Source organism: Apodemus sylvaticus, chromosome 8, assembly GCF_947179515.1.
Source record: "Apodemus sylvaticus chromosome 8, mApoSyl1.1, whole genome shotgun sequence".
Classification (NCBI taxonomy): Eukaryota; Metazoa; Chordata; class Mammalia; order Rodentia; family Muridae; genus Apodemus; species Apodemus sylvaticus.
This window is the reverse complement of record NC_067479.1, coordinates 70,136,518-70,159,106: the sequence shown is the minus strand read 5'-3', so window position 1 is coordinate 70,159,106 and position 22,589 is coordinate 70,136,518. Positions and strand designations below refer to the sequence as shown.

Genomic DNA, 22,589 nt, shown 5'->3' with positions numbered 1-22,589 from the left:
ACAGTCAGAACACAACCCTGGAGGCATCGGAACGCCCACGTTTAGACATACCATGCATCGTGAAGACCAAGGCAGCGTGGCAGAGCAACACAGGGGTCAGAGATCCCCGCGGTGAGTGCACAGCTACAGCAGAGACTTGGCAAAAGCAACAGGACAAACGTGAGAAACAGGACAACTTTGTCGGTCTGTGCTGCCGGGGAAAGCATCCCCAAGAGGAAACTCTCCATTCTGGGATAAATGAATCAAAGTCAGAGAAGTACAGAGTCATCTTCAGATGGTTGGGGTGTTCAAGGCGAGCCTTGGATACTCTATTAAGATCTGAAACTCTAAAACTACATGGATTTGAGAGAGACAGAGAGAGAAAAAGAGAGAGGGGGAGAACTTCAAGAATTCAGCACAATGATTTTTATGAGCCCAAAGCAGAAAAAAAAAGTAAAAAGTAAAAAGTAAAAAATAGGGGCTGGTCAAATAGCTCAGCAGTTAAGAGCATTGACTGCTCTTCCAGAGGTCCTGAGTTCAAATCCCAGCAACCACATGGTGGCTCACAAACAACTGTAATGAGATCGGATGCCCTCTTCTGGTGTGCCTGAACTTACTTACATATAATAAATAAATCTTTAAAGAAAATTAAAAAGAATAAATAAGTAAAACAGGCAAAAAGGACTCCGTCAAACTAAAAACCCCTTTGTAGGAAAGAGTCAACAGAAGAAAGAGACAACTTTCAGAAAGGAAGGGTGGACTCAGAAGGCTCGATTAGAATACATAAGGAACTCAAACATCTAACAATACTAGAAATCCAATCCCAAAATGGGCAAGTGGGGCAGGGCACACAGCGCTTGCAAGGCCTCGGGCTCATCTCAACACCACTGAGAACAATGGCCCGTGACCTGAAGAGAGAGAAGGAATACAGGGTGATGCGGGAGGAAAGTTCATCACTGTCTTAGGGCTTTGTGCTGCGCTCACTTTGTGATATTCCCAGAAAGAGACCTGTAAAGTATCACTTTAAAGTCCAGTGTTCCCAGATACTGCACTGAATTTGGCACATATGTGATATATATTTATCACACTGCCATGAACTGCATTGTGTACTCAGGGTCAGACTCTCAAAGTCTGAAAAAACACATCTGAATACTTAGGCATGTTGAACTGAACTGCCGTCCTGCCTCCTGCAGATTGTTACTCCGCTGGCTGCGGTGATGGCAAAGACCCCCGAATGTCTGTATGTGTTTGTGTGTGGTGGTGGTGGTTTAGATAGGAATGGCCCCCACAGACTCATGTGTTTGAATACTTGGTCATAGGAAGTGGAACAATTAGGAAGTGTATCACTATGGGAGCAGGCTTAAACTCTCCTATGCTTAATGTGGCACACAGTCTCCTTTTTCTGTCTTAATCAAGATGTAGGACTTTCCGCTCCTTCTCAGTACCTGCATGCCACCATGATGATAATGGACTAAGCCTTTCAAACTGTAAGCCAGCAACAATTACATGCTTTCCTTTATAAAAACTGCTGTGGATGCCTTTAATCCTACCATTTGGGAGGCAGAGGCCAGCAAAACTTGAACAGGATGTAGTAGACATACCTGTGACTCCAGCACATAGGAAGGGAAGCCAGGAGGGTCAGAAGTTCAAGATCATTCTCGATATACACCCAGCAGCCAGCGAGGAGGAGACAGCCAGCACAGCCTGCATCCAGAGCTGATTGGGGCCACAGAGGTACATGCCCAAATACAGCTACAAGAGAGTGGGCCATCTTTGTTTCTATGACTGTGCAACAGATTGGTAGGCAGGTTTCACCAGAGTAGAGTATCACTGGGGACATATCGCACCAGGACTCTACCTGCACCCAGGAACTCTGCAGCAACACAGCAATTTGTGCCAGGAGAAAGCAGTTCATCCAAGGTTGCTGAGATAGGCCTACAGGCACACAGGAGGGGCAAGCTCCAGCCAGTGACAGCAGGCTCTTGTAACAGCAGAGATAACCAGATGGCAAAAGGCAAACATGGGAACATTGCTAACGGAAATCAAGGCAATATGGCACCATCCAAACCCAATTCTCCCACAACAGCAAGTCCTGGATACCCCAACACACCAGGAAAGCAAGATTTGGATTTAAAATCACACAGGTCATGATGCTGATGGAGGGCATCATGGAGGGCTTCAAGAAGGACATAAATAACTCCCTTAAAGAAATACAGGAGAACATAAGTAAACAGGGAGAAGCCCTTGAAGAACTAAGGGAAAACACAACAAATCAGGTGAAGGAATTAAACAAAGCCTCCAGAATCTAAAGAAGGAGGTAGAAACAATAACGAAATCACAAAGGAAGACAACTCGGGACATAGAAAACCTAGGAAAGAAGTCAGGAGTCATAGATCCAAGCATCAACAACAGAATACAAGAGATAGAAGAGAGAATCTCATATGCAGAAGATAGAAAGCATTGAAACAATAGTCAAAGAAAATTAAAAATGCAAAAAGCTCCTGACCCAAAATATCCAGGAAATCCAGGACAAAACAATAAGACCAAACCTAAGGATTATAGGCATAAAAGAGAGTGAAGATTTCCAACTTAAAGGGCCAGTAAATGTCTTCAACAAAATTATAGAAGTTTCTAACCTAAAGAAAGAGATGCCCATGAACATACAAGAAGCCTACAGAACTCCAAATAGATTTGGCCAGAAAAGAAATTCATCCCATCACATAATAATTAAAACACCAAATGTACTAAACAAAGAAAGAATATTAAAAGCAGTAAGGGAAAAGGGTCAAGTAGCATATAAAGGCAGACCTATCAGAATTACACCGGATTTCTCACCAGAGACTATGAAAGCCAGAAGAGCCTGGGCAGACGTCATGCAGACCCTAAGGGAACACAAATGCCAACCCAAGCTGCTATATCCAGCAAATCTCTCAATTACCATAAATGGAGAAACCAAGGTTTTTCATGGCAAAAACAAATTTACACAGTATCTTTCCACAAATCCAGCCCTTCAAAGGATAATGAATGGAAAACACGAATAAAGGGAGGGAAACTACACATAAGAAAAAGCAAGAAAGTAATCTTCTTTCAACAAACCCAAAAGAAGATAACCACACAAACATAAAAATTACATCAAAAACAGCAGGAAGCAACAATCACTATTCCTTAGTATCTCTTAACATCAATGGACTTAATTCCCCCAATAAAAAGACATAAACAGACTGGATTTGTAAACAAGACCCAACATTTTGCTGAATACAGGAAACGCATCTCAGTGTCAAAGACAAACACTACCTAAGAGTAAAAGGCTGGAAAACAGTTCTCCAAGCAAATGATCCCAGGAAACAAGCTGGAGTAGCCATTCTAATATCAGATAAAATAGACTTTCAACCAAAAATCATCAAAAAAGATACAGAAGGCCACTTTATGTTCATCAAAGGAAAAATCTACCAGGAAGAACTCTCAATTTTGAAAATCTATGCCCCAAATACAAGGGCACCTGCATTCGTGAAGAAAACCTTACTAAAGCTTAAAGCACACATCACACCCCACACAACATCACACCCCACACAATAATTGTGGGGGACTTAAACATCCCAATCTCTTCAATGGACAGATCAAGGAAACACAAAGTAAACAGAGTCACAGTGAAACTAACAGAAGTTTTGGACCAAATGGACTTAATAGATATCTATAGAACATTTCATCCTAAATCAAAAGAATATACCTTCTTCTCAGCACCTCATGGTACCTTCTCCAAAACTGACCATATAATTGGTCACAAAACAGACCTCAATAGATATAAGAAGATCGAACTAATTCCATGCCTCCTATCAGATCACTATGGAGTAAGGGTGGTCTTCAATAACAACAAAAACAACAAAAAGTCCACATACACATGGAGGCTGAACAATTCTCTACTCAATGATACCACACTCAAGGAAGAAATGAGGAAAAAAATCAAAGACTTTTTAGAATCTAATGAAAATGAAGGCACAACATACCCAAATTTATGGGACACAATGAAAGCAGTGCTAAGAGGAAAACTTATAGCTCTGAGTACCTACAAAAAAAGCTGGAGAGAGCATACAATAGCAGTTTAACAACACACCTGAAAGCTTTAGAACAAAAAGAAGCTAATACACCCAAGAGGAGTAGAAGGCAGAAAATCATGAAACTCAGAGCTGAAAGCAACCAAGTTGAAACAAAAAGAACTATACAAAGAATCAACAAAAGCAGGAGCTGGTTCTTTGAGAAAAATCAACAGATAAACCTTTAGCCAGACTAACCAGAGGGTCCAGAGACAGTATCCAAATTAACAAAATCAGAAATGAAAAGGGTGAAATAACAACAGAAACTGAGGAAATCCACTACATTATCATATCCTAATACAAAAGCCTATACCCAGCACAAGTGGAAAATCTGAATGAAATGGATAATTTCCTAGACAGATACCAACTACCAAAATTTATCAGGATCACATAGACCATCTAAATGGTCCCATAACCCCTAAAGAAATAGAAGTGGTCATTGACAGTCTTCCAACCAAAAAAAGCACAGGACCAGATGACTTTAGTGCAGAATTCTATCAGATATTCAAAGGAGACCTAATGCCAATACTCTTCAAACTATTCCACAAAATAGAAACAGAAGGAACATTACCCAACTCGTTCAATGAAGCCACAATTTCACTGATACCAAAACCACACAAAGATCCAACCAAAAAAGAGAACCTTAGACCAATTTCCCTTATGAATATCAATGCAAAAATACTCAATAAAATTCTTGCCAACTGAATCCAAGAACACATCAAAACTATCATTCACCATGATCAAGTAGGCTTCATCCCAGGGATGTAGGGATGGTTCAATATATGGAAATCCATCAATGTAATCCACTACATAAACAAACTCAAAGAAAAAAACCACATGGTCATTTCACTAGATGCTGAAAAATCATTTGATAAAATTCAGCATCCTTTCATGTTAAATGTCTTGGAAAGATCAGGAATTCAAGGCCCATACCTAAACATAATAAAAGCAATATACAGCAAACCAGTAGCCAACATCAAACTAAATGGAGAGAAACTTGAAGCAATCCCACTAAAATCAGGGACTAGACAAGGCTGCCCTCTCTCTCCATATTTATTCAATATAGTACTTGAAGTTCTAGCCAGAGCAATTAGACAACAAAAAGAGGTCAAAGGGATACAAACTGGAAAGGAAGAAGTCAAACTATCACTATTTGCAGATGATATGATAGTATACTTAAGCGACCCAAAAAACTCCACTAAAGAACTCCTACAGCTGATAAACAATTTCAGCAAAGTGGCCCAATATAAAATTAACTCAAGCAAATCACTAGCCTTCCTATACTCAAAGGATAAACAGGCTGAGAAAGAAATTATGGAAATGACACCATTCACAATAGCCACAAACAATATAAAGTATCTTGGTGTGACTCTAACCAAACAAGTGAAAGATCTGTATGTCAGGAACTTCAAGTCTTTGAAGAAAAAAATTAAAAAAAAAAAAAAACTTCAGAAGATGGAAAAATCTTCCATGCTCTTGGGTTGGCAGGATTAATAGAGTAAAAATGGCCATCTTGCCAAAAGCAATCTACAGATTCGATGCAATCCCCATCAAAATCCCAACTCAATTCTTTACAGACTTAGAAAGAGCAATTCTCAAATTCATCTGGAATAACAAAAAACCCAGAATAGCTAGAACTATCCTCAACAGTAAAAGAACTTCTGGGGGAATCAGTATCCCCAACCTCAAGCAACACTACAGAGCAATTGTGTTAAAAACTGCATGGTATTAGTACAGTGACAGGCAAGTAGATCAATGGAATAGAATTGAAGACCCGGAAATGAACCCACAGAATTATGGTCACTTGATCTTTGACAAAGGAGCTATAACCATCCAGTGGGGGAAAAAAGACAACGCCTTTTCAACAAATGGTGCTGGTTCAATTGGAGGTCAGCATACAAAAGAATGCAAATTGATCCATTCTTATTTCCTTGTACTAAGCTCAAGTCCAAGTGGATCAAGAACCTCCAAATAAAACCAGACACACTGAAAACTAATAGAAAAGAAACTGGGGAAGACCCTTGAGGACATGGGCACAGGGGAAAATTTCCTCAACAGAACACCAATAGCTTATGCTCTAAGATCAAGAATTAACAAATGGGACCTCATAAAACTACAAAGTTTCTGTAAGGCAAAGGACACCGTCAAAAGGACAAAACTGCGACCAACATATTGGGAAAAGATCTTTACCAACACTACATCCGACAGAGGGCTTATATCCAAGATATACAAAGAACTCAAGAAGGTAGACTCCAGAGAGCCAAATATCCCCCTTAACAAATGGAGTACAGAGCTAAACAAAGAATTTTCACCTGAGGAATATCGAATGGCTGAGAAGCACCTAAAGAAATGTTCAACATCCTTAGTCATCAGGGAAATGCAAATCAAAACAACCCTCAGATTTCACCTCACACCAGTCAGAATGGCTAAAATCAAAAACTCGGGAGAAAACAGGTGCTAGCGACGATGTCGAGAAAGAGGAACACTCCTCCACTGCTGGTGGGGTTGCAAACTGGTATTACCACTCTGGAAATCAGTCTGGCAGTTCCTCAGAAAACTGGGAATGATACTTCCGGAGGACGCCACTATACCATTCCTGGGCATAGATATACCCAGAGGATTCCCCAGCATGTAATAAGGATACATGCTCCACTATGTTCATAGCAGCCCTATTTATAATAGCCAGAAGCTGGAAAGAACCCAGGTGTCCCTCAATGGAGGAATGGATACAGAAAATGTGGTATATATACACAATGGAATACTACTATTCAGCCATTAGAAACAATGAATTCATGAAATTCTTAGACAAATGGATGGAACTGGAGAACATCATCCTAAGTGAGGTAACCCAGTCTCAAAAGAACACTCATGGTATGCACTCACTGATAAGTGGATATTAGCCTAGAAGCTTGGAATACCCAAGACACAATCCACATATCAAATGATGCCCAAGAAGACGGAAGGAGAGGCCCCTGGTTCTGGAAAGGCTCAGTGCAGCAGTGTAGAGGAATACCAGGACAGGGAAGTGGGAAGGGGTGGATTGGGGAACAGGGGGAGGGAAGAGGGCTTATGGGACTTTCAGGGAGGGGGGATCCAGGAAAGGGAAAATCACTTGAAATGTAAATACAGAACATATCAAATAAAAAAATCATTCTCAGCTACACAGTGAGTTTAAGGTCAGCCTGGGATGTATGAGACCCTGATTATTATTATTATTATTATTATTAATTAAAATTAATAACTTTTTTATTATTTAAGTATCTGACATTACAGATAAATAGGTGAGAGACTTAACATGGTTACCATCACTTTTCCATAATGATTTTATTTTCAAAATTCAAGAAATAGATCAGGTTAGTGGCACATGCCTTTAATCCTAGCACCTAGGAGGCAGAGACAGGCAGATAGATCTCTTGTGAGTTCAAGGCCAACCTGCTCTATATAGTGAGGCCCAGGCCAGCCATGGCTGCATAGTAGACCTTGTCTCATAACTGAAGAAGTAGGAAGAATAACAAGTATCCCACCGCCTACCACCCGCACCAGCCACCACTGATCCAGGAGAGCCAGGGCTGCAGTGAAACCATGGCATGAAAAAAAAAGGAGTTAAAAAAAGAATGAATGAAAGGGGGAGAGAGAGAGAGAGAGAGAGAGAGAGAGAGAGAGAGAGAGAGAGAGCGCTCTTCTGCACTCCTCTGGGAGATGTCTCCTCTATGGAGCAGAAAAACAGCAAGAAGCCACCACAGCCCTGCAGATCAGACTCAGGATGATGACTCTACAGAAATGTTTCCTCTGCAAGGCCCTTCCTCCCTGAGCGGGCACTGAACAGAGACAAATCCCAGCATCAGGGAGACAGGTGGCCACCTCACCGCACTGCAGGGAGAGTGCAGTGAGAAGTTTGGAGGGGTTTTCAGAATGTCATGCAGTCCCCAAGTCCTCTCTGAGCTCATGACTCTGTGTCACGCCCCAAGCTTTGCCATTTGCCAACATTTTCCTTCATTTGAATTAGTTCTTGGTTTTTGTTGAATATCTTGAAATACGTCTTGCCATATGCTTTGTAGAGAATGTATATAATTGTCTAGAGAAAATGTGACCATTACTGAGATTCTATACATATTTTTATGAATGCATACTAACTATACATATGAGGTTCAGTATAATACTTCCAAATACACACTGTGTTCAAAGGCTAAGTCCAACCTCTTCCACCCAGTTCCCACTTCAGCACCTGTAGTAATCACTAACCTACACTCAGATTGTCATAGTTTCCATGTATGAGAAGACGTATTTGTCTTTCTATGACAGGTTTCTTTCACTTAATACAATGTCATTACCTCCTTCCTCTTTATAACAGAAAAATATTCTAGTGAGTGTGCACATAAATTTTCCTTAGGCAATCATCATCTTGTGTGTACCTCCATGGATTCCATAACTTAGTTACTGAGCGTGGTGCCACAGGAAACACCACAAGCAGGTCTCTCTTCAGTGCGCAGACCTCACTTCCTTTGGATAGTCTGAGGATGCGGGTACCTGGATCATATACGGTAGACCTCCAAAGTGGTTTCCAAAAACTGTATTTACATTCCCTCTGACAGCATACGAGCCCCTTTTCCCCTTATGCTCCAGCCTCCAGTACTGCCTGCTTGTTTGTTTGTAACAGTACTCTTAACTGGGATTAAACCCACACACCTCCCACAGGGCCACCCTAAAGAAGTGTTCATAAAGACTGCAATATACTGATTTGACCACTAGATGTCAGGCTAACACTATGATGTAGAATAAAAATATTTGTCCGCCAAGCCTGTGGTGTGGGCCCAGCACTTGGAAAGCAGAGGTAGGATCAACCTCAGGTACACAGCAAGTTGGAGTCCTGCCTGGGACACGGGAGACTGTCTCAAAACCTGAAAACTTAGAAGGGAAAAGGGTAAACAATTATCACTATAAGGTGAAATAAGGATGGTTTTTAAAACTTAAAAATCTTTTTAATTTACATTATTTACTTTACTTATTTATTCATTCATCTGGTGTGTGTGTGTGTGTGTGCGTGTGTGTACATTTGTATGTACATATGTGGGCATATACATACATGCCATAGTGCATGTATGCCCCATCAGGGCATGTGGAGGTTAGAAGACAGCTTGCCAAACTCTGTTCTCTCCTTCCACTATGAGAATCATGAGAGTCAAACTCAGATGGTCAGGTCTGGCAGCACCTTCACCCACTGCACCATCTCACCAGCCCCTTATTTCTATTTTAGACGTTGTATCAAAAATCATCAACTAGGGCCAGGTGATGGTTGCACACACCTTTAGTTCCAGCACTAGGGAGGCAGAGGCAGGCAGATCTCTCCAAATTCAAGGGCAGCCTGGTCTACAGAGCAAGTTCTAGAACAGCCATGGCTACACAGACAGACCCTGTCTTGACAAACAAAGAAACAAACCATCAACTACGGACTCTTGTCTTTAATCCCGGTACTTAGAAGGCAGATCTCTGTGAGTTAAGTTTAGAACAGCCTGCTCAGCAGGGCGGTGGTGGCACACGCCTGTAATCCCAGCACTCTGGGAGGCAGAGTTCTCAGATTTCTGAGTTCGAGGCCAGCCTGGTCTACAGAGTGAGTTCCAGGACAGCCAGGGCTATACAGAGAAACCCTGTCTTGAAAAAACCAAATTCAAACAAACAAACAAACAAACATACATAAATAAATAAATAAATAAATAAATAAATAAATAAATAAATAAATAAACAAACCAGCCTGCTCTACACGGTGATGCTTTTCTCAAACAGGAAGCACCTGCCTAAAGAGGTGAGGACAATGGGAGGCTGGAGTCCTGGCCCACTGACCGACAGGAAGAAATAAGGCTGCTGTGGGCATGACAATCCCTTGAAAATTAAACCCAAGAGACACACCAGAGTTCTTTGCCAGCACACTGCTTTCTAAAACCTCAAGCGCCTTCCATCAAAGACTATCTGCAGTTTGCCAAGGACCTTCCACCAAGCAGTCACACCTGCTATCCACCCACCCAGCCAGCTCTCAGAATCCGGAACCCTCTCTGCGAGGCGTCTAAGCTTTGGCATGTGCTACCAAAAGACAGGAAAGAGTCTCAGCTGCCCACAGGAAATCCATAGGTCTGACTAACAGGCAGGAATGGGCCTTCTCACCTCCACTCTTCTCTCCTGGGCTCTGAAAAGGGTCCTCCTGAGAGGCTGGTGTCACCTCTGGGACTCAAGAGGCCAAAATATAGGAGAGCTTTGCTTAAGTCCTAGGATAATCGATTTCATCAAGATGTACAGTGTAGTGTCTGGTGTCGGCGCGCTCATGAAAGTGGCACTTGCTAGTCAGTCAGACACACGGGAGACTGCGGCAGTTTGGAGGTGTTCCACAAGGTTCACAGGCTGGAATCTTTCATAGTAATGAAAGGTGGTGGGACCTTTAGTAGGCCTGGCCTCCGGGGAGGTCAGGCCCCACGGACATGAAGTAGTGAGTACAGGTTTCACAGGAGTGGGTGAGAGCAAGCTATAGGAAGAGCAGGCCCCCTCCCCTGGCTCCTGTCTTTCCAACTGGCCCTCCTCCACCCCCTCCTCTTCCCAAGTCTTCCTTCTTGATGCCGTTTGCAATGTAGCAAAAAGGCCCTTGCCAAAGCCTGAATGAATAGAGCTACCCAGCACTGGATCTTCAGCATCAAGTGTGAGATGGTGAGCCTCTTCTCTTCATAACATAGACAGTCTCTGATGCTTCATTACGGCAATGTGAATCAACATGGTGAGACAAGGGTCACATCATTCCTTTTGAAATTTATTTTTAAAACCTGATTCTCTAATTTTTAAAAGTTTATTTATGAGTACTCTATCTGCAAGTACACCCACATGCCAGAAGAGGGCATCAGACCCCATTATAGATGGTTGCGAGTCACCACGTGATTGCTGAGAATTGAACTCAGGAGCTCTGGAAGAGCAATCAGTGCTCCTAACCGCTGAGCGGTCTCTCCAGCCCTGATTTTCTAATTCTCGCCTGTGCAGCCATGCAGGTGTATAAAGGCCAGAGAAGGTGGCAGTATCCTTCTCCCACTCTGCCTTATTTCTTCAGGGAAGGGCCCAGAGCTCAGGTTTCTGTCTACACTAGCAAGCCCCTGCAGTCCTGCCTCTATATAACCATGGCTTGAAGGCAGCAGACATGTTCATGGTACTTGCTGTCCAGGTGCTAGAATGGTAAAGCAAGCTCCCTCCACCATCGATCCAGCTCTCTGGCCCCAAGTCACATTTTTGTTAACATGGCATCTTTCTGTGTAGCCCCTGGTGTCCTGGACTTGCTATGTAGACCAGGCTAATGTCAAACTCAAGAGATGTGTCTTCCTCCACCTCCCAAGCACTGGCATTAAAGGTGTGCACCAACATCCCAGCTCCAGTCACATCTTTCATACCATCTAAGCCCCCCTCAGCCACACCCATCTGTTGTCACACCCCTTCCCAGCACACAGGGTTGAACAGAAGTCCTGCGCTCAGGAAGTACAGGGACAGTCGCCTATAGCCATATTTTCTAGAGCAAGTCACGGTATTCTGACTCCTCCCAGCTTTTCTGATGTCAAATCCTCACATGCCAATCAGATCAGCTAAAGCTATTTCAGTTTGGGTAGGAAAACAAATAAAGGAAATGAAGCAATTGTTTGGACTGTCGTGGTGACAGCCAAGGAACAGCAGAATCTGTGAACACCCAGATAACTGGGGTAAACGACCCAGCTGGAGCCACAACCTGGGGCTGTGACCTGCAAACCACCAGGCCTTAGATTGTTCCTGGACCTGCACCCTGTGTGTCCTTCTAGGGTGGTTAGACTGTATCTGCCTCTCCACTGACTTAAACTTTATTACTATTCATCAATAAAATTAGACATGTCTTCCCTTCATGAATGCATCTGTGATATCTTACATTTATGCTTTCTCAAAAACATATATACTTGAGCAGTGGTGGTGCATGGCTTTAGTCACAGCACTTGGGAGACAGAAGCAGGCAGATCTCTGTTGAGTTTGAGTCTAGCCTGGTCTACAGAGCAAGTTCTAGGACAGTCAGGTCTACACAGAGAAACTCTGTCTCAAAAAAGTCACCCTCCCCCAAAAAGAGCACACACACTTTTTAAACTATATATTTTATGGTTTTTGTGTGTAGACAATCTATAGAAATATAGTACCTTTTTTTTCTGTCACATGATGATATTCTCTCTACTTCCTTAGGATTTTACCTTCAAAACTCTGTGTTCAAATTTCTCCTTTCCAAACACTCACAATCTGCAAGCTAGAAGTCCTGGCCGCAGCAGCTTCCAATACCCCTGTCCCGCTCCTGGTGGGGGAGTAGCACTTTACGCTGTGCAAGCAAAGGGTGTACGCGAGCTACAGACTGAAAGCCACAGCCCCTCTGAAACAAATGGGCGGGGCTATACACTGTACAACAGCATCTGCTTACAGAATGGCCCCTCGTGAGCACAAGGCCAGCAGTCCCCAAGCCTTGAAGTCCGTGGTGGTTGCAGACCACAGAAACACAGCCAAGACAGGCATAGTAGTTCTGTCCAACACGGGCGTCCCTGGGTCGGCCATCTTGGCAGGGATCTTTTGTTTTTTTGTTTTGTTTTTTTTTTTTTTTTAAACATGCCCAGGACTTTTGGTTGGGTTTGGTTTGAACTTTTCATTTACTCTTTGTTTCACTTCACCCACCCCAATCCCACTCCTGACTAAAAGAAAACAAAAACCAAACAAATAAAATTAACAAAGCATAGGAAACATCTCATCATAGAAAGATGCAGTGTGTCACAGTGTGTCCCACAGTATACACCTCTGCCCACACACCGTCACTTGCAAATGTTCATTGCAATGAATCATTGGTCTGGTTCGAAGGCCTGGCTTCTGCTACGCCATCAATACTGGATCCTAACCCAGGACACCTCTCAGACTGTCATGGAGATCCTGCAGCTCTGGGTCTGCAGGACCAGCCCCTTCACAAGCTCCAGCAGCTCATAGATGAGGTAGATGCTGGGGTGGGCCGACTCCAAGCCCTGCATCTGGTTCTGGGTGGGACCTGAGTCAGTCTGGCTCTCCTGAGCCCAGACTACCAGGGTGAGCTCTCCAGCACCACCCTGGCTAGCCCACTCAACGGGAAGGAAGGGTCAGCTCTCCTGAATCCACTTAGCAGGGCTTTCTAAAACAGCATAGTCAGACCATGCCATTTGGGAGCTGCTGGTCTAAGCGACATCCCTCCTCTGTGTAGCAGCTGGTGCCAAGAAGCCCCGAAGTCACTGTGAGCAGCTGTGGAGGAAGGTTTCCCAGCCTGAGTGACAGCCTCTTGAGGCACAGTGCTTCAGCCTTCTGCTGAGTCATGGTTAGTAATGCCCGACTGGCCAGGCCCAAGTCCAAGGTTGGAGTGGGAAGCCACCTTGTGCAGGGTTGACGTACACATGAATTCCCAGGGCTTGGGAAGCTGCTGCCACCCTGGACCACACAGTGAGACTCTACCTCAAAACAAAACCCAAAGTCCACCTCAAGGGGCCAACACAAGAGTGCTTGCCTCACGCGCATGAGCCACAGGTTCTGTCTCCAGAACTTCAAAACAACAAAGAAGAGGGTATGGGGTGTCATCAGACCAGATAACTTACGGTCCACTATTCCAGAGAGTGGTTTCGTATTGTTGCTTTATTTTGTGATGGTGTCTCATGACCTCGAACTCCTGATCCTCCTGCCTCCATCTCCCACAGGCATGAACCACCCCACCCCACCCACGATTCCAGCTGTTATGGCCCAAGGTGTTGGAGAAAACTAAAACTCAAGTTCCCAAGCAGGAGAGCAGACAAATCCAGAAGAATCCAGGTGGAAACAGAGTTTAAGATGAACTTTAGGCTGGGGCAGAAAGGAGGCTGGCGGGGTAAAAACAGGAGATCCGGGGTCACCTGCAGGACATTAGTTTGGAAACGTCAGCTGTCTAGGAGCCAGGACAGGGCAGCTGCCCTGCTTCAGAGATCACTTCCAGTGGTTTATTAACTCCTGAACCATCTAAAAAAAAAAAAAACTGAGGATTTTGCAGAGATATGAGTTCTAGTGACCAGAGAGTAGAGAAAGGCAGGTGACAGAGATGTCATCCAAAGGCAGTGGTCACAGTCCAGGACCTGGGTTGGGCAGTCAGATGATGACCCCACAGCCTGCACCTGAGTGTGCTAGACTCCGGAGGACTTATAGAAATGCAACAAGCCACAAATCCTAAGAAACAGCACACTTGGATCTGTGGGCAGCGTTGGTTCTTTGCTTACTGGGTTTCAGGGTATCTGCTTCAAGTGTTGCCTTCACTCTGAAGGGCTGTGGAGATCCAACGCCTGCCCAGTTCCAGGCACACAAAGGAGCAGCAGGGCGGTATGGGCAAGGCCTCTCCCCATCGGATGCTGCCATCCTGGGCCAGGAACAAGTTTCTCACTGTGCTCCCAGCTAGGAAGAGATTCCTCATGGGTGACTTCTTTTTCCATGTACTAAGAGTTCCTGTCACATGGTATGAGTTATGATAATAATTTATTCAATGACTTGTTGTTTCCTTTTTTTTTTTTTTTTTTTTTTTGAGCTAGGGTCTCATTCTGTGGCCAAGCCTAACCTGGAATTCACAGCAATCCTCCTGCCTCAGCTTCCAAGTTCATCTGGGGTTACAAATGTGTACCACTATGCCTGGCTTCTAATTTCTTAATTTGTTTTCACACTTTCCAAATCATTGTGCACTATTCCTACTATATCAGATTAGTTATAGAGTGGCAGTACACACCTGTAATCCCAGTATTTTGTAGATAGAGGTGGGAAGGTTGTAAATTCCAAGGTAGCCTGGACTGCACAGCAAGTTTAAGGCCAGTCTGAGATAAACAGATACCATCTCCAAAACTAAGGAGGAAGCTCAGCAGCACTGCCTAGGGTTAATCTGACATGCACAGGATTTTCTAAGACTGTCAAAAATAGGTGGTGTGTATGTGTGTGTGTGTGTGTGTGTGTGTGTGTGTGTGTGTGTGTGTGGTGAGTGCATGATGTATGTGTGATTGTGTGAATGTGTGTGATGTATGTGTGATTGTGTGTATGTGTGGGATGTGGAATATGTCTGTGATGTATCTGTCTGTGTGTGTGATGTGTATGTGTTTGTGTCTTTATGTGTGTGTGAGATATGTCTGTCTGTAGGATTATGTGTGTGTGATATGGTATGTGCGTGATTGTGTGTGCATGGGGATGTGTCTTGTGATGTGTCTGTATGCTTGTGTGATTGTGTGTGTGTGTCTGCATGTATGTGTGTGATGTGTCTATGTGTGTGTGTATGTGATTGCATGTATGTGATGTGTCTCTGTGTGTGGGGGGGGGGGTGTGATTGTGTGACATGTGTGTTTTGTGAGTGTAAGTTCCCGAAGAGGCTAGAAGGGTGGAATGCCCAGGAGCTAGAGTCACGTGCTGCTGTTAGCTGTCTGAGATGGGCACTCTGAACACAGGTGTTCTTCAAGAACCGCAAGTGCTCTTAACCAGTGAGCCAGCTCACCAGGAACTACTTGTAATTTCCTGCTATAAAATTTTCAGTAAAATCAGAATAAAGCCAGGTCCAGTGAGACACTCACTCTTGTGACCCCTGAATTGGGGTTAGGGATCAGAAAACCAGAAGCTCAAGATCTTCATGGGTACATAAAGAATTCAAGGCCAGCCTTGGCTACATGGATCTTGTCTCAGAAAACAAAGACTCAGAATGTGGGGAGTAAGCCAAATCACAGTGTGGGACGGATGGCTGGGGGAGGAGTCTGTGAAAAATATCATCAGAGCAAAAAAAGCAAGCAAGAAAAGAAGTGTCTCCAGGAGAGTTCTCGTCCGAGGATCTAAGATGCTAGGCATCTGGTTTTACTTACATCTATAGTGGGGGTGGGGGATCTTAGGAGGAGAACTGTTCTGAGGCAAGCTTGGGCTACATGGGTTCTAAGTCAACTAGAGATTCCCATAAGGCCCTTCTAAAACCTATTAACACCTAAACCTATTATAGTCCAGGCTCTGAGACAAGAAACGTCATCCCCAGTGGTTAACAGACCTCATGTGACATTGAAAAATGAGGACCACTGTAAACAAAATACACAGATTGAACCTAACTGCACCCCTCCCTACTGCAGTGCTCACATGCCACAAAACTGTCCGGTAAACACCGTAAATACCAGGGTCACAAATGACTCTGGTCCATCATTTACTGCAGCATGCTTCCCGGACCTTAGCTTCTGGCAGTTTTGGGTGACTTGCAGCCAAAAGCAACACAAGGACAGTTCTCAAGTTAATGTTGCTCAGCTCCAGGGCCACCAACCATGAACACAATCACCAGAAAACTAGTGAGAAGCCTAGGCTGTCACCATCCAAGGATACAGTGCCAAGGCACAGAACCACTGCACAGGGGAGGAGATATTACAGGACAGGCACGTGCACACCTACACTCAGCAACCAGACTGCTGAGACAATGGATGTCTAAGAGATGAAAGTCCCCTGGGAGCCTCACACTGAGGCCAGGAAAGGGCTGAAGCCTTAATGCCAGCCCAGGGAGGAACTTGGCTTCCAGAAGTGACATCATCATTCGGCTAGGTAGGTCATCAGGCCACCGTGTAGGGCCAGAAGCTAGACAATAAAGGTTCAGTGATGGATGGGACCACACCTTGGCCAGGGCTGTTCAGTTATGCGTAACACTTTTCCTCTGATTAAACCTTAGCTTTGTGTTAGGATCCACAAAGACAGACATGCAAGTCATTAGACATTTTTTTGTTGTTTTTGTTTTTCGAGACAGGGTTTCTCTGTGTAGCCCTGGTTGTCCTAGCATTCACTCTGTAGACAAGGCTGGCCTCAAACTCAGAAATCCACCTGCCTCTGCCTCCCAGAGTGCTGGGATTAAAGGCGTGCACCATCACCGCCCGGCTCACTAGCCTCTTTTTATTTGTTCCTCTTCCCCATGTGGTCACAATGAATAAATCTCCTTTCTCTGCTTTTCATTCTAAGTTGTGCATTGCTGAGCCTAGCTTGCTGGGCAGCCAGGCCAGCCTTTAACCCTAAGACCTCTGCTAACTATTTTACCAGCTACCATTTCCAAAGCAAGGTCTGCAAAGCTCTTATATAAACTACTTCATATGGGAATGGAAGGTGACTGCGATAAAATATTGCTGTTCCTCCCATCTGCAGGTTCTGCATCCTCAGGCCCACCAAGTGCAGATGGAAAGTAATCAGGAAACTATTTTTCATCTGTATAGAACATGCACAGGCTGTTTTCTTGTCATTGTCCCTAAACAATGAGTATGACTTCTGCCATAGCATTTTCTTGCATTGGGAATCATGAGCGCATCTCGAGATGACGGGAAGGCTACAGGGGAGGGTGGGTTCAATACAGATGCTATGCTACATTCCTACAAGGGACTTGGGCGTCTGTAGATTCTGGTGAGGAATATACTAATGTTGTTAAGTATTATGTAGTTAAGTACTAATGTAGTTAAGTATTCTCTGAAGACTTCTACTCCCAGATATATGGTGGAACAAATTTCTGAAAAGTCACTTTACAAAGTCTTTACATGGGATTTTTGAGCAAGAATTATCATACACCTGGGAGCCACCACAAATAAAAATCTTTAGGGTTTGCCCATTAACCAAAAACATGTTTTTACTAGAAAGAAGCCAGGTCTACTTATGAGTAGAGCAGCTCGTGCTCACACACAGGCCTTGGATTCAATCCTCAGCACCAAAGGAAGGATGGGAATACAGATGGCAAAACCTCATGGGAAAGTTGATCCACATCACATGCCGTGGGCAGACCAAAAATAAGACAATACCATTAGACACATACTGTGACTCACTAAGACCCAGAACACTGGCGTTACCTAATGCTGGCTGAGGTACAGAGCACCAGAAATTCCAGCTTATTCCTGGGAAGAGTGCAAGACAGTACAGCCACTCTAAGTTCATACAGCCGCTCTTCAAAAAGCTGGACATAGTTTTGCCATTTGATCCAGGAAGTCATGATCTTTAGTATTTATTCAAAGGAGTTAAACCATGTCTTCACAAATCTGCACATGAATATTTTATAGCATCTTTATTTACATTTTCTAAAACTTGCTCCCAAGCATAAATAGTTCATTCTTTACTCTTCAGAAAGTGAATGAATAAATAGTCCAGGACTATTATTCAGTGTTAGGACTATTAAGACATGAAGAAGCTTAAATGCACATTGTCAAGTGAAAGATGCCACTTGGAAAAAGCTGCAAACTGCCTGAGCCCAACTATACAACATTCTCAAAAAAAGACTAATTGTGGAGACAATAAAAATGTCAGTGGTTGCCAGGGAAGGGTACTGAACAGGCAGAGCACAGAGCAGTTTCAGGCAGTAGAGCTGTGTGGCATGGTCCTGTAACAGTGGGCACAACACACGAGAACAACTCGCAGACTCTGCAACACCAGGACAGACCCTTAATGTCAGCCAACGGCTCTGGGGGACACGGATGTATCACCGTAGTTTGATCTACTGTAATAAATCACCAGTTGGAGGTGGGAAGCACTGACTTTTGGGAAGTTTGGGGTATATAAGAAGCAGCCGTCTTGCAGTGAGTCTAAAAGTCCTCTAAAAGCTTACAGCTAGGGCTGCCAGCATAACTGCCCCCTTGACAGACACTTAGCTACCAAGGCTCCACGTGGGTTTGAAGGCTAACATTCACATTTGGCTCCTCCATTCCTCCCTCACTGGCCAGTGTAAGGCTCTCTTCACAGTAGGAGACCCTTCCCTGGTCTGGACTCGTGTTCTATGCCAGAGAGCCTTAAACCTGCCCTTTATCGTCTCAGAGTTACTGCAAAGGCTGTCCCATGAAAAAAATGGGAAACTATAGTCACTGACTGGAGAGACCAGAGAGGAAGTGAGAGGAGCAGAGCCATCATTACCTCCAGATGTTCGAGCCAGGCCTACCTGATGTTTTCCAGGGCGTGTGTTATCTGCTGCTGCTCAATGTCATAGAGTTTCACCTTGAAGCCTCCACTGGCAAACAGCATGGCCCAGCTCCGACCAATGAGTCCACTAGGGAGAAAAGCCAAAAAGGATTCAGGTCATCAGTCCCTCCAACCCACCCTCTTCACATCATAAAGCAACTATTAAAATTACAGAAGAGCCCACTCTTTTTTTTGCGGGGGTTGTAAGAGTTCGGTTTCAAGACAGAGTTTCTCTATGTGGCCCTGGCTGTCCGGTAGCTCATTCATCTTATAGACCAGGCTGACCTCGAGCTCAGAGATCCGCCTGCCTCTGCCTCCAGAATGCTGGGATTAAAGGTGTGTATGCCACCGCCCTACCACACAGTCCACTCTTACAACATTTAATAAATCCAATTTTCATTACATAGAAATTAATAAATAAAATTACTCTGTAGAAGAATTCCAATAATTTTATGCAGCGATACCATTCTTAGAGACATGCAGTCTCACTCTTTGAATGACTGTTCTTGACTGTCAATTTGACTTTATCTGAAATAACTAAAACCTAAGAGGCTGGGTACGCTTGTGAGAAATTCTCCTTAACTGAATCATTTCAAGTGGGAAAATCCACTTTTGGTCTTGGCCACGCCTGCTGGCAGCCCATACGAAGGACATGGGAAAAGGACGCACTTGTTCTTTGCCTGTTTGCCCTTACTACACATTGGTAAGTCCTTTCCTCCACTGGCATTGGAGCCCACTTCCTCGGGATCCTGGCGCACAGTGAAGACCAACTGAGACATCCAGCCTCATGGACAAAACAACTACCACACTCTTGGATGTTCCACTGGGAGACAGCCATTGTTGGACTAGCTGGACCACAGCCCATAAGCCACTCTAAAAAACTATATAGATGTCACATTTTTATATATATATACAATATAATGTATATTCACTTGTATAATATACATTCATATATATATATATATATATACACACATACATATATATTCCATTCTATCAGATCTGAACCCTAAAACACCCTCCATGCACCCCAAAATGTAGTTTAAGCAGAGTCACTCTCTAAAGAACAGAAAGGAAGGAAGCGGGGAATAACTTGGCCTTGGGGAAACCTGGCAAGCACGACCTCAGGTGTTTATGGCTACTATCCATCACGGCAAGTCACTCTGGCTGTTCACTTCCTTGATATTGAGATTGGCCTTTGACCTCTGAGTGCTTCCCTGTGGCCTCAGTCTAATCAGGAGCAAAGTATTAGGAGAATAAAAAAAAAAAAATTCAACTTCTTGCCTGGTGTTCTTCAAAACTGTCAAGGTCACCAAGAACAAGGGATGTCTCAGAAACTGTCACAAGACAGAAACAACAAATGAAGTGACCCCTGCCTAGGTGCTCCTGTCCTAGCAGATGGCCATGTTCATAACCTTCCCCCATCCTCCTGCATCTGTGGATCCCACCTTGATCATCTAAAAACAACTTAAAACACCTAAAACAATGAAAATACTATTGTGCTGGGCTCTCATATTACATTGTTTACATCCCTAATGCTGCAACCCTTTAATACAGTTCCTCATGCTGTGGTGACCCCCATCCATAACGTTATTTCATTGATACTTCATAAGTGTAATTTTGCTACTGGTATAAATCATAATGTAAATATCTGTGTTTTCCCATGGTTTTAGGCAACCCCTGTGAAAGAGTCATTAGACCCCTAAGTTCAGAACCACTGGTTTAGAAGGGAACCACAGGAAAAAGTCTGCACACAGGAAGTCAGGCACTTTTTGTCAATTATTTTCAGTCCACGTTTGGTTAAATCTTCAGATATGGATCCCAAAGACACAGAAGTGTCAAGACAGTCTCCATCCTGGGACTGGTTCTAGGGATACTCCGTTGTCGGACGATCTTCCATGTGCAGGCAGGCGTGAGAGTGGCCGGCTGTGCCTAGAAGAAAATGACACGTCCTAGCAGAACCTTGCTCCTTCTTAATCCCGAGGCCTGGGAGGTTCACAGATGGCAACTGGATCTTTCTGGTACTTATCTCGGCATGCAGATAACATTTCAGTAAGCTTAGTGCAAGGAAGCGGGGTTTGACCAGATGAACTCCATGCTCTGGGAACCTTTGTAATCTTGGCACATCTTACAGTAGAGCTTGATAAGTACTAGTTGTTGACAGCAACGGAAAAAAAGCTGACATACGCTGGTGACAAACTCTAGATAAAGGTCAGTGGCGCTCCCTTTGGGGTTAACACAAGAACAGCAGCAGTTTGCTGGAGACACAGAGTGGCAGCACGCCAGCTGTGCGCCAGGCGCCACCACAGCTCCGGAGGCCACAGTGGGCGGACAACCGACAGCTAAAAGAAGTGCTGAGAAAGAGGAAGTAGCCGGAAGTAGGACTTCGAGTAGGAAGTGGTCAGGACAAGGAGGGAAATCTGAAAGCACCATCAGCAGTTACCAGTTTATTGCAGGAGGTGAGGGACCAAAACTGAAGGTATCTGGAAGAAATGTCCCCTGCAGAGCTGGAGTATGTTTGCAGGTCCAGGTGGACAGGTTGGCACCACTAGTGCGGTGGTGTTAGGAAAGAGAGGCAGAGGATGAGGTCAGAGAGCGGAGGGCAGAGGGGTGATCTCATTACATACACAGCATCTTGGAGGCCATTGCAGGATTTAGGCTTTTAATCTGGGCGTGATGGGTAGCTAATGAAAGGTTTTAGATTACAGCATGAACAGACTGGTTTTAAAAGTTTAAAAGGAGCAGTCTGGAGCTGGGCATGGTGATGCATACCAGCAGGAGGCTGTCAAAAGGATTTTAAGTTATTCTTGGCTATACAGGAAGATCCTGCAGTGTTCTCTCATTCTCTCATTCTCTCTCTCTCTCTCTCTCTCTCTCTCTCTCTCTCTCTCTCTCTCACACACACACACACACACACACACACACACAGATGCAAGATGCTGGGCAGCAACAGCAACTGAAGTTCCCTGTCAGCCCTGAGATCACCAAGGACACTAGATGCTCCTCTGTGTGCTTGACACTTAACTGGGATGTGTCAATGGATGGTTGTATTCAGGGCATTTTCTACTTCTGATTATATAGCCCTGGCTGGCCTGGTTATAGAACCAGCAGAATGTTCTAGTGAGGAAGTGCAGGGTTGGCCAGATAACAAGTACAAGTGGTTGTACACATGCCTGCCTACCTGAGTTCAACCCTAGATCTCATAAGGTGGCAGAAGAGAACTGACTGCTGAGAGTTGTCCTCTGACCCCCACATATATCCTGTAGCATGGGTAACTGCTCTAGAGAGCTGGATGGATGGATAGATCGGTAGATAGATATATGATAGATAATAGATAGATAATGGGTAGATGATAGAAGGACAGATGGTGGATGGGTAAATGGATAGATATGTAGATGATGAGTAGATAGATAACAGATATATAGATGATAGTAATGGATATAGATAGATAGATGACAACCAAAGGAGAAGACAGCACCATCTGTGACCACAAACCACTGATCAGGTTCAGATTTAGGATGACACTCAAGTCATTTGGGTTTAGCTGGA

The 22,589-nt window shown here is 44.1% G+C and overlaps 1 protein-coding gene across 1 annotated transcript in view; it reads right to left on the bottom strand.

Moving 5' to 3' along the window:
- Nucleotides 1–22,589, bottom strand: part of Cryl1 (crystallin lambda 1) — a 119,814-nt gene that overhangs the window by 87,492 nt on the left and 9,733 nt on the right. The window contains exon 2 of the mRNA XM_052191348.1: nucleotides 19,021–19,128. Coding sequence (XP_052047308.1) covers nucleotides 19,021–19,128 — 108 coding nt within the window. The remainder of the gene's footprint in view (nucleotides 1–19,020; nucleotides 19,129–22,589) is intronic.